This window comes from Homalodisca vitripennis, unplaced genomic scaffold (assembly GCF_021130785.1).
Source record: "Homalodisca vitripennis isolate AUS2020 unplaced genomic scaffold, UT_GWSS_2.1 ScUCBcl_1677;HRSCAF=5604, whole genome shotgun sequence".
NCBI lineage: Eukaryota > Metazoa > Arthropoda > Insecta > Hemiptera > Cicadellidae > Homalodisca > Homalodisca vitripennis.
The window spans coordinates 21802-37685 of record NW_025777786.1 but is presented as its reverse complement, the minus strand read 5'-3'; the positions used below and the strand labels follow the sequence as shown (position 1 = coordinate 37685).

At 32.9% G+C, this 15884-nt stretch overlaps 1 protein-coding gene across 1 annotated transcript; it reads left to right on the top strand.

Annotated features, from left to right (window-relative positions):
- Positions 1–779: 779 nt before the first annotated feature.
- On the top strand, positions 780–14971 carry LOC124371583 (LDLR chaperone boca-like). Its single transcript, XM_046829933.1, has 5 exons — positions 780–830; positions 1468–1590; positions 6782–6856; positions 9907–10076; positions 14833–14971. Exons 1-5 carry the CDS (start codon positions 780–782, stop codon positions 14969–14971), a joined length of 558 nt encoding a protein of 185 aa, XP_046685889.1.
- The last annotated feature ends 913 nt before the right edge of the window (positions 14972–15884 follow it).

The window sequence follows — 15884 nt, the reverse complement described above, 5'->3', positions numbered from 1 at the left end:
AAACCTCTGTCTTCGACAATTGAAAATGGCTGAAAGTCAGTAATAAACAACTGTAAGAGAAGTTTATCGAGTTTTTTACGTTGAGTCTCACTCAGCTTTTTAGATTGGGGTAAAAATGATCTAATACTTGACTGGTTACCGTCACTAGAAGATGAAAAATATGCACTTAGTGGATTTGAATTGGTTAGCGCTTCTGAACTTGGTTGTTCGGGTTCATTACGTAAAATTGATGTAGAGCCTATTGTAGAGTTTTTAGTAGAAATTAAAGCTGTCGTAGGGCTTGGCAAGTTAGTTGAAGTTTTATCTTTTTTTGGTAAATTTACAGTAGGATGGCGCTTTTCAATGTGGTGTCTAAGATTAGTTATAGTTGACTTATAATTTAATACTTGCCCACATAAATCGCACTTAGCAGTTTTTATGTCAGCGTCAACCACAGTATAGTATGTCCACAAGTAACTGGTTTTTTGCTTCTTGTTACCACTCATTTTTAATATAAATTAATTACAATGTAGATATTTATAAATAATAAAAACAGTAAACACAAATTAAACGTGTTATTTCACATAACTTAATCACTCTACAATTATTTGTCAAGAATTATTTTAAAGAAAACATTAAGAAATATAGTTTATTTTAAATAAAAATTTAAACCACATATAGTTTAATAAGGCAGAGATTACACTGTATGTTGCTCTTGAACAAATTAAAACAATTGTACTGCGGGTGTGGGAATGGGATCATAATAGAATAAACAAAGTGAATAATCAGGTCAGGTTTTCATGTCCGAACAGGCACCATCCCCTCCCCCAAGCCGCAATGTCGCGTCTCCAGTATTTTGATTATTTTACTTTACTATATTATCGTTACGGGTGGTGTTGTAATAACAGATCAAGCTGCTGTTGTCATTGTCAAGCCGTAGATAGATTCCCGGCAATGAAATAATTGTCATCCTACAACTCTGTTGTTTGTCATAACACCGTTGCTCAAATAACAGGTGAAGAGTTTCCAGTCTGCCGCTATTGACTGTTACCAGCACAGGCTTACCGTTGCCGGCAACGAAACGAATGAATTCATTGTTCGTTGTCATCCTGTTATAACAGGGAGTTTCTGATAACACGTTGCGGGGATAACTGGTTGCCGCGCGGCAACACTGTTATTTATCCTGTTATGTTAAATAACGCCCATCTCTAGTCTGATGCCCAGAATCAGATTAGTTCTTGTTCTTCTTACTTGAACTAGATGATAAATAAACTTATCATACTACTAGGAATTGAAAATTAGCTGTTTGTTTTTGGCTTATCATAATTTGATAGTTATTAATTGATTTTTATACTGTAAATTACAATTATTTAATAGCCGTTAGAGTGTATTATTTCTTCTAGTAGTTACAGAAAAGTTACTATTTATATTTATAACCTCAATTTAAAATGTATGACTTTAGCTTAGTTTTCCTGTTCATAATATTAGGAAGTTTTCGTTTTAGAAGCCACAGGAAAAAAATCTAATCCAGAAGATAAGCCTGCATGGGCAAAAAAGGATATAAGAGACTTCAGTGATGCTGATATGGAAAGACTGCTTGACCAATGGGAGGTTAGAATTTAAAAATACTCTTGATCTAATACTGCTTATTTTATTAATACTTAACCCTTTTAATACGTTCATGATGACATGTACCCCATTAGGTAAACGTGATCTTTCACAACTGCTGTCCTGTACCTGATCAAGTACATAATGGGCTTTAGTAAAACGTGTTGTGCGCCCGATGGGGTACACATTGCAATGCATTTCCTTGCGTTTTTATTGTTTGTTAAATGTAATCCTGTGCTTAAATAAATACCTTAGACTCGTGTACCTGTTCAGCGCACGATTGTTTAATTTTTTAAGGTAAATATTTTTATTGGTACCTAATGCCATCATTTTCCTGAAAAAACAATGTAAGGTTTCAAGTGGTGGAGATGACAAATAACGATGTTATAGAACATAAAAGTGGAACTACTTTTCTTGTGCAGAGTAATATTTCCTTTTTTCTACATCTGTGCTGGGCACAACGTGGTCTTGTGAACGTAAGTCAACCTCGTATTGGTTGCTGCGGAAATCAGCCGTTGCGCAATCTTAGGATATATGAAATAACAATAATACTTAAAACAGGGAAATTAAACCTAAATAAACTACTCGGTACTTTGGGATTATTACCGACCACACCAGTATGAAGAACACAAAAATAGAAATTTATAGAAACAAACATGATAGAACGAAAAAAACAACTCTTCAATTACAAAATTACAAACTTACAAGCATTTCCAGGTATTGTGATCGGTATTGTTGTCGCTGTTATCTTATCTTTCTCGAGAATCCTGATTACGGCAGGCCGCGCGGCATCACGTGATTTGCACGGTACATCATTGCCTTTCCATTACAATTCAATTTATATTTCTGATTAGCCCCTCTAGAAATTTGTTATTTTACTGATAGGTACTATCTCGAGGGATGTTTTTCTTTCGTCGACATCAGCGCGGGGCAGCACCGAAGGTGCTGTCGAAGCCCGCGCTGATGGCCGGAGGCACTCGCATTTTGGGGTGGCGGAATGTGATCAAGAATAAAAACAAGTTTTGAGTGTTTTTTTAATAAAAAGTTTAGTTTGGTAAATGTTTGTTTTTGTTGAATTTTTGTGTTTGGAGAAATGTAGAGGTAAAACACGGAAGTTACAACAAAGCGATGCACTAGCTGAACGGGCGGCGAGACTCTGCAATCACGTTATCTACTAGACGCTCGACTTTGACCTCTGTCTGAGGATGGGGAGGTGTTTGCGATAAGACAATTCCTGTTTTATATTGACGAAATATTGTTCTAACTACGCTAATCTAGTAATCAGTAGAAACGAAATGTGAAATAACGATTCATGTCTGGGTGTGGTCGGTATAAATCCCAAAGTACCAACTACTCTTTTGTTAATTTATAACTTTTGACACAGAGTGCCTCTGGCCATCAATGGAGGGTACAGCAGAAGCCGGATTTCTACCCCCTAAAACCAGATTTATTTTTATTCAGGAGGGTGAACAGAATATGTTAAAAACGTTAAAATTTTGAGTGGCAACCTCCGCCATTATATTCAGATACCTGGAAATAGTTTTATGGTCTTTGCATTTTGTATGTAGGCTACTGACATAAATCAAAATATACAGTTGGCCTATATTTTTGTTTCTAAATCCTTAAGTCAAATACCACTTATTGACTCATCACAAAATCTACGAATCTATAGAACAAATTAACATGGAATTTTGTACATTTGTCTAATTCATAGGTATTTGCTAACAATAAGTATATAAAATTTCCCAGCAGGTCTGGCAATCACAAAAAAAAACCTCAATACTTCCAATAACAATTGTTATCTCATTAAAAAATTGTTTAAAGATTAAAATTACTATTAACCTAGGGTTCCACGTGAGTCCTATATATAACGCAGAAAATGAATTTTTTTGCGTACTTACAACCAGTCTCAAGAACTTGGAGAAAATCGTAATATCAGTCACATGGACTTTACATTATTTATAAGTATTGGATACTGTTTCAAATATAGAGTAACCTTTTGAGAATCAACAAATATTAGGGTGTTACTTTCTTTTATTAGTGATAAGCATATTTGCTGTAGTAAGAAAGACTAAGGCCAAAATTTATATTTTATAGCATTGTTTTTAAAATACAATTCATTCAAGTGATTAAGATATCTAAATGATTTCTGGAGAATTTCACTTACATTAATTAAAATATAAGTTAACAATACTTATAAATATGTTTATATATCAATTATTAATTTTGTCAAAAGTCGGTTTAGTCACATTGTACCTTGAAAACAAAACGTAATTTACCTGTAGGATACCTATTATTTGTAATTGCAATACTGTACATAATCTCCTACAAAATTTAAAAAATAACAGCAAGATTTGAGTGAACTTTGGGTCATTCCATAGCAAATCAACACAGTGTATAAACATGACACTTCAAAATTTTATGAAATTTGGTATGAAGGTAGTCCTCATATAGATTATGAAAATTGCCAATTTCTCCTCAAATAATTCAAACGTTTTTCAAAGTTACGGCTATGTAAAGTTTTTCAAAATCCACCAAAAAACCAGAACCAACTTTTTTGTAATCACTATCCCTTTTCTCATAGTCGAGCTAGAGAGATAGGAGTGTTGTCATTTTACTCAGTTTTAAAAGCTCTTTCATTTGATGTACAACAGGACATAACTTTGTAATAAAAAGTTTTTTTGAAGACTTAGTAACCTTCAAACCGAATAAACTATTTAAGGAGAAATTGGCAATTTTCTTAATTTGTAATTTTTCTAATCTATATAAGGACTACTAAAGTAATTTTAGATTGTTGATTTCATATAGAATGCCTCTTCATAAAAAATATAACAAAAATTTTACAATAGATAATAAGCTTTACTCATCATTGTCACCATCATAGAGGATTCTGCTAGTCCTACAGTTGACACCACCCCAATGAGCAAAGCTCCAACCGGACTCTAGTATAAAATAAAACAAATTTCTCATTTAAGCTAAACATACCAGAAAATGTTCTAAAAGTTATATAGCATCACCTTTGTGGCCAAAATTATTTTTCTGTTTTATTAATTTAATTTTCATCTGATTTTACTTTTGAAAACTGTTTTGTATACTAGGTAGTTATAGAATTTAATGTATAGAAGTATAAAATTTTATTTATTTATAATAAAAAAATTATAGTCTGAATGTATATTTAAGATTGGAAAATGAACCTTTGCAGGTGGTCATTTTCAGGGCAATAAATTCTTATGAATTTAAAACATTTTGTTTTTTTTTTTTTAAATTGATTAAATAATTAAATTAGAATCCTTTTTTTTGTTATTCCCTATATTTATCTAATGCCAGGTACGCATCAAGTTGTTCACTCATATTCACAATTTCCTCCCCTACGCAATATACAGCCTTGTGCAAATTTTCAAAGTAGGAGGCTAATGGGTTTGTAGTTAAATAATAATTTAAGAAAGAGCGTTTACAAGTTTTTTTGTAAAAATGTCATACTATGTATCTTCACTTTACTTAATTTCATTATGATAGTGATTATTATAATCATAATTTTAGTACTTAAAAGAGGGTTGTCCCTAAGACAGCAGTAGTTCAGTTATTTACAAAATAATTGTTTGTAAGCCATACAACAATACACTGCAGTGTAAGTGGGTGGATAATGCACTTTATTTAACATTCATAAATGATACTCCAGAGACTCTGAAATATTTGTGATTACTCAGATGGAAGTGCTGCACAAGTACAAAAGTAGAAAAGTAGAAGTATAAAATTTTATTTATTTATAATAAAAAAATATAGTATGAATGTATATTTAAGATTGGAAAATGAACCTTTGCAGGTGGTCATTTTCAGGGCTATAAATTCTTATGAATTACAATTTTTTTTTTGAAATTGATTAAATAATTAAATTAGAATCCTTTTTTTGTTATTCCCTATATTTATCTAATGCCAGGTACGCATCAAGTTGTTCACTCATATTCACAATTTCCTCCCCTACGCAATATACAGCCTTGTGCCAGACATGATACTCAGATAACTTGCATCTTCCAATATTAATTCAATTTCAGTTTTATATTTAGTATATATATATATATATATATATATATATATATATATATATATATATATACTAAATATATATATCATGTATATATATATATTTCTTGTGTTCATGTGTATGTGACTGAACTCCTCCTAAACGATTGGATCGATTTTGATGAAATTTTGTGTGTGTGTTGAAGGGGATTCGAGAATGGTTCAGATTCACAATTTGGCCCAATTTAAATGGTTTATTTAATTAATTTTTTTAATTATAAATTGTTGTTGAGTTTTATATTGGATCCGACAGACTGCGCTACATTGTATAAATTTTACTAACCACAACTTTTGTTTTATGGCGCATGTACTACTCTCTATGAATATGTAAATAAAGAAAATTATCTATTGTTGTTTATTGTCTATGACACGTAATACAAAGTGAACTGATACTTAACAGCTGTTAATACTTTCAGCTGAAGTTCATCAAAGAGGCAAAAACATTTGTTTACATTTAAAATTTAGAAAATTGTTATTGTAAAGTGCTTGATCAGTAGTGTAATGCAGGTTGAATAGAAGACGTTATTGCCTAGTTTTAAATTTAGATTGCAACCAATGATCAATAAACTATCTAATGCAATGAAAATACTATTAAACGCTATTATGAAAACAACCTCATTGTACAAATCCGTGAATGTTTGCACATAAGGTAATCGAATTTGGTTAGCTCGAAGGTAAATGAAAAGAGCCGAAAGAAGAATTATGGTCAAAATTGGTTTTCGTTGATTCACTGTACATTATTTATCCCATAAGGAAAAGAAATATATCTTATAATTACTTTCTAGCTCTTGTAGCTTAGCAGAATAATAATAGATTACAATTGATTACTGTATTTAAAACTTGTACAAAAGCTTAATTTAGGATATAAAATATTGGAAAATGATAATAAACTTAATAATAAACTCTAAGCAAAGGATATGTGCAAAAAATAACTCTAAAATAATATATGAGCAATAAGGCTCCTAGCCTGGATGTTTGCAGATTGATTAAATCAAATATGAATGAGTTAAAAAATAATACGATATGAGCGAAGATAAATACAAAAAATGTCATCATATTTCAATACTGTGGTATGCTTAGTTAAAATCTGTTAAATGTATTGGTGTTTATATAGGAAGATGAGGAACCCCTTGAGCCTGACGAACTGCCAGAACACTTGCGACCTCAACCAAGTTTGGATTTGTCCAAGGTGAGCATTTTGAAAATTGAGTAATGAAAACAAACTGGATTAAACTAGTTTTGTAGCATTTAAAGTCTCTACACTGCCCCAATCATATATAATATGATCTCACATCTGCAATTGTTAGTGGCTGAAATGGTTAAAATAGACTTACTTCATTTCATTATGTAAAATAAAATTAAAAGCCTCCTTTCCTTAAAATTACTTAAACAAATTAGTTTCAAATAAATTAATGAATGAATCATAAAAACCCATTATCCCATTAAGGTATATTTTTTTAATATTAAGTTTTTTTACTGTTTAGTTTTTTTTATTTATAAACAAATTAATGCTGACAGTAATATACAGAGTATAAAGAACTGTGAAAACTGGATCCCTCACTAACAAACCTCTTTTGATTTTAAACTAGCTGTTATCCACGGCTTCGGACAGTTTTCAAAATCTATGTCCTTATACTACTTAGTAAAAGCACTTACGATGTAATATGAACATTTTTATACATCAGATGCATATTATTTCAGTGTTCACGGTTAAGAGTATCAAAGTTTAACCTGAATCTTATATCATGTTTTGCACGTGTAGGAGCATTTCTGATTATATAATATTTCTAACATAACTAATTATATTTCAAACGCAACAGCTAAGTCTGCCTTGTTGCCACTATCAAGAAAATACAAATACATAGGACTCGGAAACCTACTTCGGTTAAAAAGCATTTACTTCTAGTCCTTCCTATATTCTTCCGGTCTAAGGTATTTCCAATGCCATAAAAGAGTTGTTTTGTTGTCCTGACAAAGAAAACATGTAAACATATATAGGACTAAGAATCCTTAAAGGTGTTAAAAGGTGTAACCTTCCGGCCGTTTAAACTCACTTATGGTACCACAGTTGAGTTTGCCCCTTTGTCTCGATCTAAAAACTGTTATATACAAAGTTTTACAGGTTTGAAGAGTCCAATTCTATACTGTCATGCTCCTGAAGTATAATACGAGTAAAATTTTTCAAGCTTTAATCATTGATTAATTTTTAAGTGCAGCTTCTAAGGTTGACAAGTTTGATGAACTCAACAATTTATTTTGTTAAAAAAAAATTGATTAAAGAATTTATATTAAATTTGTTGTGAAAAATGAAATAAAGTGTGTGCAATGTTTATAAAGGCCTATGGTGACTTCTATGAGTAAAACAAGGGTGTACGAGTGGTATAAATGTTTCAAAAATGGCCGTGAAGAGTTTTCTAAATGATTCCGTTGTAGCGCTCTACTTAATAATTAACCCTGGGGATTGCAGGGTAATGAGCAACTTGTGGCAATTCCTTTTGAATTTAAGAAATCCTTTAGTTCTCTAGACATGAAGGCAGAACCTTGATCGGAATGAATGTAATCCAGTCAAAATTGATGTCAAAGTTTTGATTACTGAAGATCCTGATAGCAACACCTATCACAACAGGAACTATATAGGTTTGCTATTTCCTGAACATGGAATAGCAAAATTGATATCTTGAAAACTCATTGATAATGATTAGAATGTATTTGTTTCATGTGACTGAGGGGATTGGTCCTTTGAAATCAATATTCGAGCATTTAGCAGTCATTACTACGCACATCCTCTATAGAGTAGAGAAGATTCTTTGCTTTTCAAGAAGTGAAATATACGCCAAAAGGAATACGAGTGTACTGATGAAGTTTTCCATTAGCATAGAATTCCGTGAATGGTCGTTCTTTAGGAAGGATTGCAATTTGATGATATTCTTCCTTTAGATCAATTTGTACTAAATACTTTGTACTGAGCAATGTTTGATACAAATGATTCTATATGTGGTAAAGTATATGCAACAAGTTGTGTGAACCTCCTTAACAGTTTGTGAGTGGTCAATGCACACATGTCTTTTGTGTCCATTATTGATGACAACTACTTAGGCTCGCCACGGTGACCTACTGGGTTCATTTATTCCTTCCAAGAGAAGTCTTTTAATCTCATTTTTTATGAACTTTATGTTTTCTTCAGACTAGCAACAGAACTTATTTGCAATAGGTTTTATATCATCGAACAGATAACTGAATAATAGCGGTGGCTGGACTTTGGCACTAAGAAGGTTACACATATTCAAGGGTGGGCATCCTCCACCTAACTTTAACTTTACAGTTGAATGTTGATGAAGAATATCATGTGCTATGACAACATTAGCATATAATAAATCAGGTAGAATTAGAAGTTTTGCTTGCAGGCATTTCCAGCAAAAAAAAAAAAAAACCTGCAAAAATGGTTTTTTTTTTTTGTTTTGTTTTTTTTTGCAGTTTTGTTTTATGTCCGTTATATTCCATGTCAGCAATACAATGGCCAAGCATGGAAGACGCATGACTGGTTAATGCCATATATATTTGGTGCTTCGTAAGATATTTATGAATGTTGTATCTTCTAACAGCAGTCTTAGATATAAAACTATCAGCGATCCCTGTGTCGATTAAGGCTTCGACTTGATTTACATTGATAACCAGGGGAACTGTTGCTTTGGAAAGACATTTTTGAGATGAGCCAATGTGGATGATGTCATGGAGTTTACTTCTGTCCTTTTGCTTTGAAAGTGTTTGTCCTTCCTTACACTGGATTGCTTTGTAGAATTACACACTGTGGCCCAATGTTCCATTTTTCTCACAAATATTGCAGTTGAGTCAGTCACCAAATCAGATTCATCATCGTTGATTCCAACATTTTCAGTTGTCGGTTGTGTGAGAGAATTTTAGGGTATTGAGTTATAAGAAAGAGCTTGATTTTCAACTGCCTCCAATATAACTGCTTGATGATATATTAATCTCCTAATGAAATCGTCCTGAATATATATTTTTTTCACCAGCTGTGACTGCCTTATAATTACGTACTTAGCTGAGTTGTTTCATTTTCTGCAAATACAGAGTAACTATTGTGACTAATCCGTCATAATATTGGATTACGTATAATATTAAATATTTTGAAAGTGCGTTAAAAATCTAAATATGTAAGAAAAAATAGTTTCTTCCATCATCATACACCATTAATCACCAAAAATAATGTATCTTTTGTAGATGAATCTGGATTCCAACAATCCAGAAGAACTCCTGAAGATGACTAAGAAGGGGAGGACTCTGATGGCATTTGTATCAATTCTAGGGAACCCCACAAGAGAGGAGAGAGTGAAACAGCTGACAAAGCTGTGGCAAGGGAGTCTTTGGAACAATCACATACAGGCAGAGAGGTAAATCTGGGTGTTTGCAGTAGAAAAATAATGAAATAATATTGGAATGTAATGAAAACATTTTTAAAATTGTGAAACCTACCCATCATTAAACTTAAGTAATCTGGACTCTTGTATTCTACCAAATTACCAATTGCAGACTGATAAAATTGTAATGTTGTGTAGTACTAAAACATTATATAAAAAAATTATTTGCCCTCACCATTATAATAGAAATGGCAGTATTTTTTATCCTCTACTCACAATTCAAAACAATAACACAGTTCTACAGAATGTGCTGCTTCTACTTTGTTTAGGGTAAACTTTTGTTTTAGGGTAAAATGTATGTATGCTGCAAAAAAAAATTCAGACATTTATTTATGACTTTTATTTTTATTGAAAAATTAGCAACGTTTTGTGTCCTCAAGGATCTATTGTAACGTTGGATGTAAATCAACTGTGGATGCAGTCGAGGGCCTTATTAGATCTGTACTTAAAGGTTTTGAAATACATTCAAGCACTCTTGCAGTCTTGTGCGACCTCACTAAGGCCTTCGACTGTGTACCACATGAGATCCTTCTTTCTAAACTACAATTCTATGGTTTCAAAGGTGTGGAGCTAAAAATTGTTCAAACTTATTTGGCAAACCGTACACAAAGAGTGTGTGTAAATAACACGCTTTCTGATATTGCGACTGTTACAAATGGAGTACGGTACCACAGGGATCGGTCCTCGGCCCGTTTTTGTTTTTAGTTTTAATAAATGACTTACCTTCTAGTATTAGTTGTAATTCAATAATTTTTGCTGATGACACAACATTTTTTAGTAGTAAGCCTAATAGTGAGTTGTGTAATCTTAGTATAGTTATGGCTGATGCCCAAGCAGAGAGTCTAAATTGTTTTGGAAATTCATATAAACAATACTTCAATAATCAACATTATGTTTTATTATGTCACTAGTAAAATAATTAATATAATTTTAATACTTTTCAAACAGATATTTAAAAAATAAACCAGTGTGTGTCAAGAAAATGTAACAATGTACAAAACACATTATTCTGTAAATGGTAACAACTTCTGCTTAGTCAATATGCTGATTCAATACACCAAACACAATCTAGTGGTGAATTGTATTACTAACATTCCAGTAGACATCTCAGAGTAACCAAAACTCATAATAATACATATTATAACAATATAGTAGTCTAAAATATCAATTAAGTAAAACTACAGAAGCGGTATTCAATGTGTTCCAAACTCAAAAGACATCAATGTAGAAGCTAACACCTCAGATTGGTTCCCAGATCAGTAAAGTTATCTCACAAAATGAAACTACCATCTTCAATTTTATTTTTAACTCATCAGTATAATGTGCTCACAGCAAACTTTGTTCTTTATTTGTTTATCAAACATATTAAAATTAAAATGTCACACATGAGATTTGATGTAAACATGCAAGGAAAGCTAAACTGCTTAAAATTAAGCAAAGTTCACATATTTATAAAACAATGTCTCTATCAACTGATAATCCTAAAGTAGGTCAGTAGTAACTAGGTCAGTTAGAGATACAGACTCAAAACCAATGTATTCTATAGTTAGAGTTTATACATGAAGATTGTTAACTATTTATAATTTTCAGGTAAATAATCATTTATGTCATGGTAGAATTTAAATTCAAATCATTTTTTTAACCATTACATTTTTTATGTCTCTGTCCCGTGTCACATAAAACACGTGGGAAAAAACAATAATTTAATATTCGTGTCAAAATTTTAATATTCATGTCAAAATTTATAAATTTTATAATGGTAATTTTCAATCCTTCTACCTGCAGTGTATCCTAAACATTACATTGTAAAATTAGGAAAAATGCTATTGTACATGCAGTAAATAGCAAATAAACTATATAAAAATCGTCAATTGTTTTATTAATTTTACATTATTTATATAAAACAATGATACTTGTATACAGTCACTCAAAATATCAGCATTACTAAATATACATAAATAAATCCAAATATTACAGTACACTGGTCAATGATGTTTCTCTTTTTCTATATAACATAGAACATAAAATTAAAAAACTATTTTATGTTATTCTAAACATTAACACATGTTAAATAACAAGAATACAACAAAAAACAACAAAGTATTATTTATTAATGTTTCAAATATCTAAGCAGTAGAATTTGTTACTGATAGTAAACAGTAAAAGTAGATTCCCATCATGTCCTGGGATTTATAACTGATATTGCTCCTTTAAAATGCTTTTGAGGGTAGAATCTCTATTGAGGATATTTTGCATTATGATAATATTTAGATTAAAAACCTCTGAATTGTGTATATAGATATTAACAACATACAACTTATTTTGTAGAAAAATAAAAACACAAATTAAATTTATTTATATTTCTACTGCAGAAAATGGTAAATTTTATCCACTGATATTTTCTGCACACTCATAAACTCTACATAATCTTCAACCACTAAAGGTTATTATATTCATTTGAGATTTGATTTGAAAACTGTTAAAATACTGTTATTTTATTTAGCTGATCTAGTGCTGTTAACTATATATATATATATATATATATATATATATATATATATATATATATAGTATAATTTTATATATATATATGTTTAGAACCTCAGCACTTGCTGGTCCAGGAGCGTAAATCGTGCGTACCTTGTTGGTCATCGCGCCTCATGCTGGTCCGGGCCTTGAACGTGTTGGTCCGGACCCGCAAGTTACGAGGCTCTGTATAGAGCGTGTAACATCCTGGACCAAGAAGTGCTGCTTGCCTGTAAAGTTCATTTGATTGTACAGTAGCTCGCCTAGCGTGAGTATAACGAACTAAATACTCGAATGAGGGGAAATTCCCCACCATTCTCGGACCAAGATTTGCCGGGTTTCTGTACAGGGCATACTGTCGAACGTTGAATAAAGTGCTTTCTCAAATCAAATCAAATCAGTCTTTATTGCCTCTTAACAGCATACAATATTGTATAGAAGCAGTCTGTATTAGCCAATGTATTAGCCTATTTACTCATTCACACACAATTATATATACAAAAAGTTCTTATCCAGACAAACAGGCAATGCCTATATCAGATCCTGTTAAAACGTGTTTCTATTTTAATTTTCTATTCCCAGGCGGCTTTCCATGAACTCACATACTGTGTCAAAAGCACCTAACACCAATAGGCGTTGAAGACGAGAAATTTTTTGGTACTGCCAATGTTTTAAGATCCTCAGGGAGCCTATTAATCTACCCAACACCAGCCTGCGATGGCACATTATGAGACGCCACCGTTCGATGTGGTTTGACTGCGATAGTTTGTCCCTGCCTCTTGTCTCATACTGGTGAGTGTTCCTTCCCTGTGCCAATGTGCTATTACAGAACACAGCCACCTCGAAGATGTGGAGGCAGGGCCAAGGTCAGTAAACCCAGCTCCTTGAAGGCATCCCTGCACGACTCTCTTCTTTTTAGTTTTGAAATGATTCGTTCAGCTTTATTTTGAAGGCGAAACACTCTTTCCAGTTTGTTGTTTGCACAGCTGCCCCAGAGTCTTACTCCATATGCAAGGTGCGGATAAACAAGGGCAAAATAAGCTATTCTCAGGATGTCGTGAGAACAGTGTTTTTGACAGATTCCGTAAAGCATACAAACCTGAAGTTACTCTGGAACAAACACTTTCAACACTTTCCAGTTCAGACCTTGATCTAGGAACATCCCTAGGAATTTGATGGAGTCAGATTCCTCTAAGAGTTTGTCATCTACCAGGACAGCAGGTCGTGCACTACCTTCACGCTGTCTCAGACAAAAACCAATTGTGTTTGATTTTGAGCTGTTTGTTTTCAAATTGATTTTAGAAAAAATTGGATGCATGTATTCACTGTGACAAATGAATTAATTCAAGCTTCTGCACAGAATTTGCAGTAATGCAGAGAGTCGCATCGTCAGCATATTGAATCAACTTTCCATTCTGGATCGATGAGTTCAAATTGTTAACGTAAATAGTAAAAAAGCACTGGCCCAACGATCGATCCCATTTTTTGACTAGCCTCATGGACATACCACTGTTGTCACAAGATTTCTTTCAAATTTAGTCTTTACACAATACCAGCCATCTCAGCCTCATCGACAGGGGTCAAGATCATAGACGACACCGGTTCTCTACCAGGATTGCGGGAGAGGGTTTCAGTGAAGCACGCATCACACGAACCAACTGAGGCAAAATACTTGTTAAATTCGTCAGAAATTTTTTGAGGGTCATCTATAAGTTGGTTTTCAATGAGCAGAAAACATTGTTTTGATTTTTGTATTGGATGTTTTCGTTTTATGGATTCATTAACTATTTTATATGCTGTTTTGAAAAGTTCTCGGTATTCTTTAATATTTTGTTTAATTCATAGGCTTTAGCAGCTTTTATAAACTTTCTTATTTATTCTTCTATAATTTTTTTTTAAAATCTTTGGAAATTTTCATTGTTTGTATTAATGAGTGATAAAAATTTAAGTTTTTTCACGAGATGTGAGAATGCCTTGTGTAATCCAAGTATTCTTATGTCGCTCACTGCGCACATTGAATTTTCTGTAAGGACATGAAATATTTAAATAATAGAGAAAGCGTTCATTAAAAAGCATTGTACATTTTATTTGGACACTGAGTGTTATTTAAAAAATTCCAACTTTCTCGCTTAAGGTGATAAATTAACTCGTTAATATTTTTGAGGGTTTAAAGCTCTTGTGACCGTAATTTCTGCAAACCCAGTCACCGGATCAAGTCCAATAATCACAACCTCCTGAGCGAAGTGATCAGAGATGGCAGGATTGAACACGACATCGTCAACTATCGGGTTGTTGGTGATAACGTTGTCAATGGCACATACTCGTGTAGGAGAGTTCGCTGACCAATTTAGACCAAAAGATTGAAGAATATCCACGCAGAGCCGTCGGGAGTGGGGGTCGGTGTGGTCCAGTAAGTTTATATTTAAATCGCCAATTAAGAGAAATAGTTTATTGTTTGAAAAAGAAAATTGGTTAGCAGGCTCTATAGTGTTCCAAAAAAGGATAACACTTCGGTTGTTGTTTGGACGGTATATTCCAACAATATTAACTTTTTTGTACGAATTTAAATTGATTTTAATACCAGCAGCCTCAAAATCAAATTCCAGAGTATGAATGACTTTAATTTTTCAAATTTTAAGGGGATTTTTACAAAGATTGCCCACACCACCTCCCTTAAAATTGGAGCGAAGGAAAATATGTGCCAATTCATAGTTTTGTATTTTTTTAAATGCTGATGTTTCGGTTGTAAAAACAGTGTTCCGATATGACAATAATATCAGGTTTTCGCTCATCGCACATGAGGTCCAACTCTTTTAACTTATTGGCAGCGGATTGAGCGTTTAGGTGAATTTTGAATTTCGAAATTTGATGAAAATTTTGAGTTGTTTCTGAAAACGTGTTTAACAATTTTGAAGAATTTTGATGTTCTCAATAAAATACAGGATCTGATACACCTCTTTCCTTTTACATTCATCATAGGCTCTTCGTTTTTTTTTACAGGAAAGCGTACATTGTTTTCGTCTGGTTTTACAGGCGAAGTAGCTTTGATGACGTCGTCATAAGTGTCATGCTGCATGAGACGGTTTTTCCGGCCGGACTGGCAGACGACTCACAGGTATCAGCAGCTGCAGGTGAGGCAGCGGGCACTGGTCAGTGTTAGAGAACACTCAGGCGCAGCAGGCGGTCCGACAGCAGCAACTAAGCCTTCCACTATCATTTCGGCCCAACAATCGGAGATGCATGCCATCCGTGTGA

Bases quoted from the DNA above. Each gene is read 5' to 3' on its own strand.
- LOC124371583 (XM_046829933.1), top strand. From the start codon at position 780: ATGTCCGAACAGGCACCATCCCCTCCCCCAAGCCGCAATGTCGCGTCT. The intron at 1,591-6,781 runs GTTAGAATTTAA...GTGTTTATATAG, and splicing joins GACTGCTTGACCAATGGGAG to GAAGATGAGGAACCCCTTGA. The intron at 6,857-9,906 runs GTGAGCATTTTG...TATCTTTTGTAG, and splicing joins CAAGTTTGGATTTGTCCAAG to ATGAATCTGGATTCCAACAA.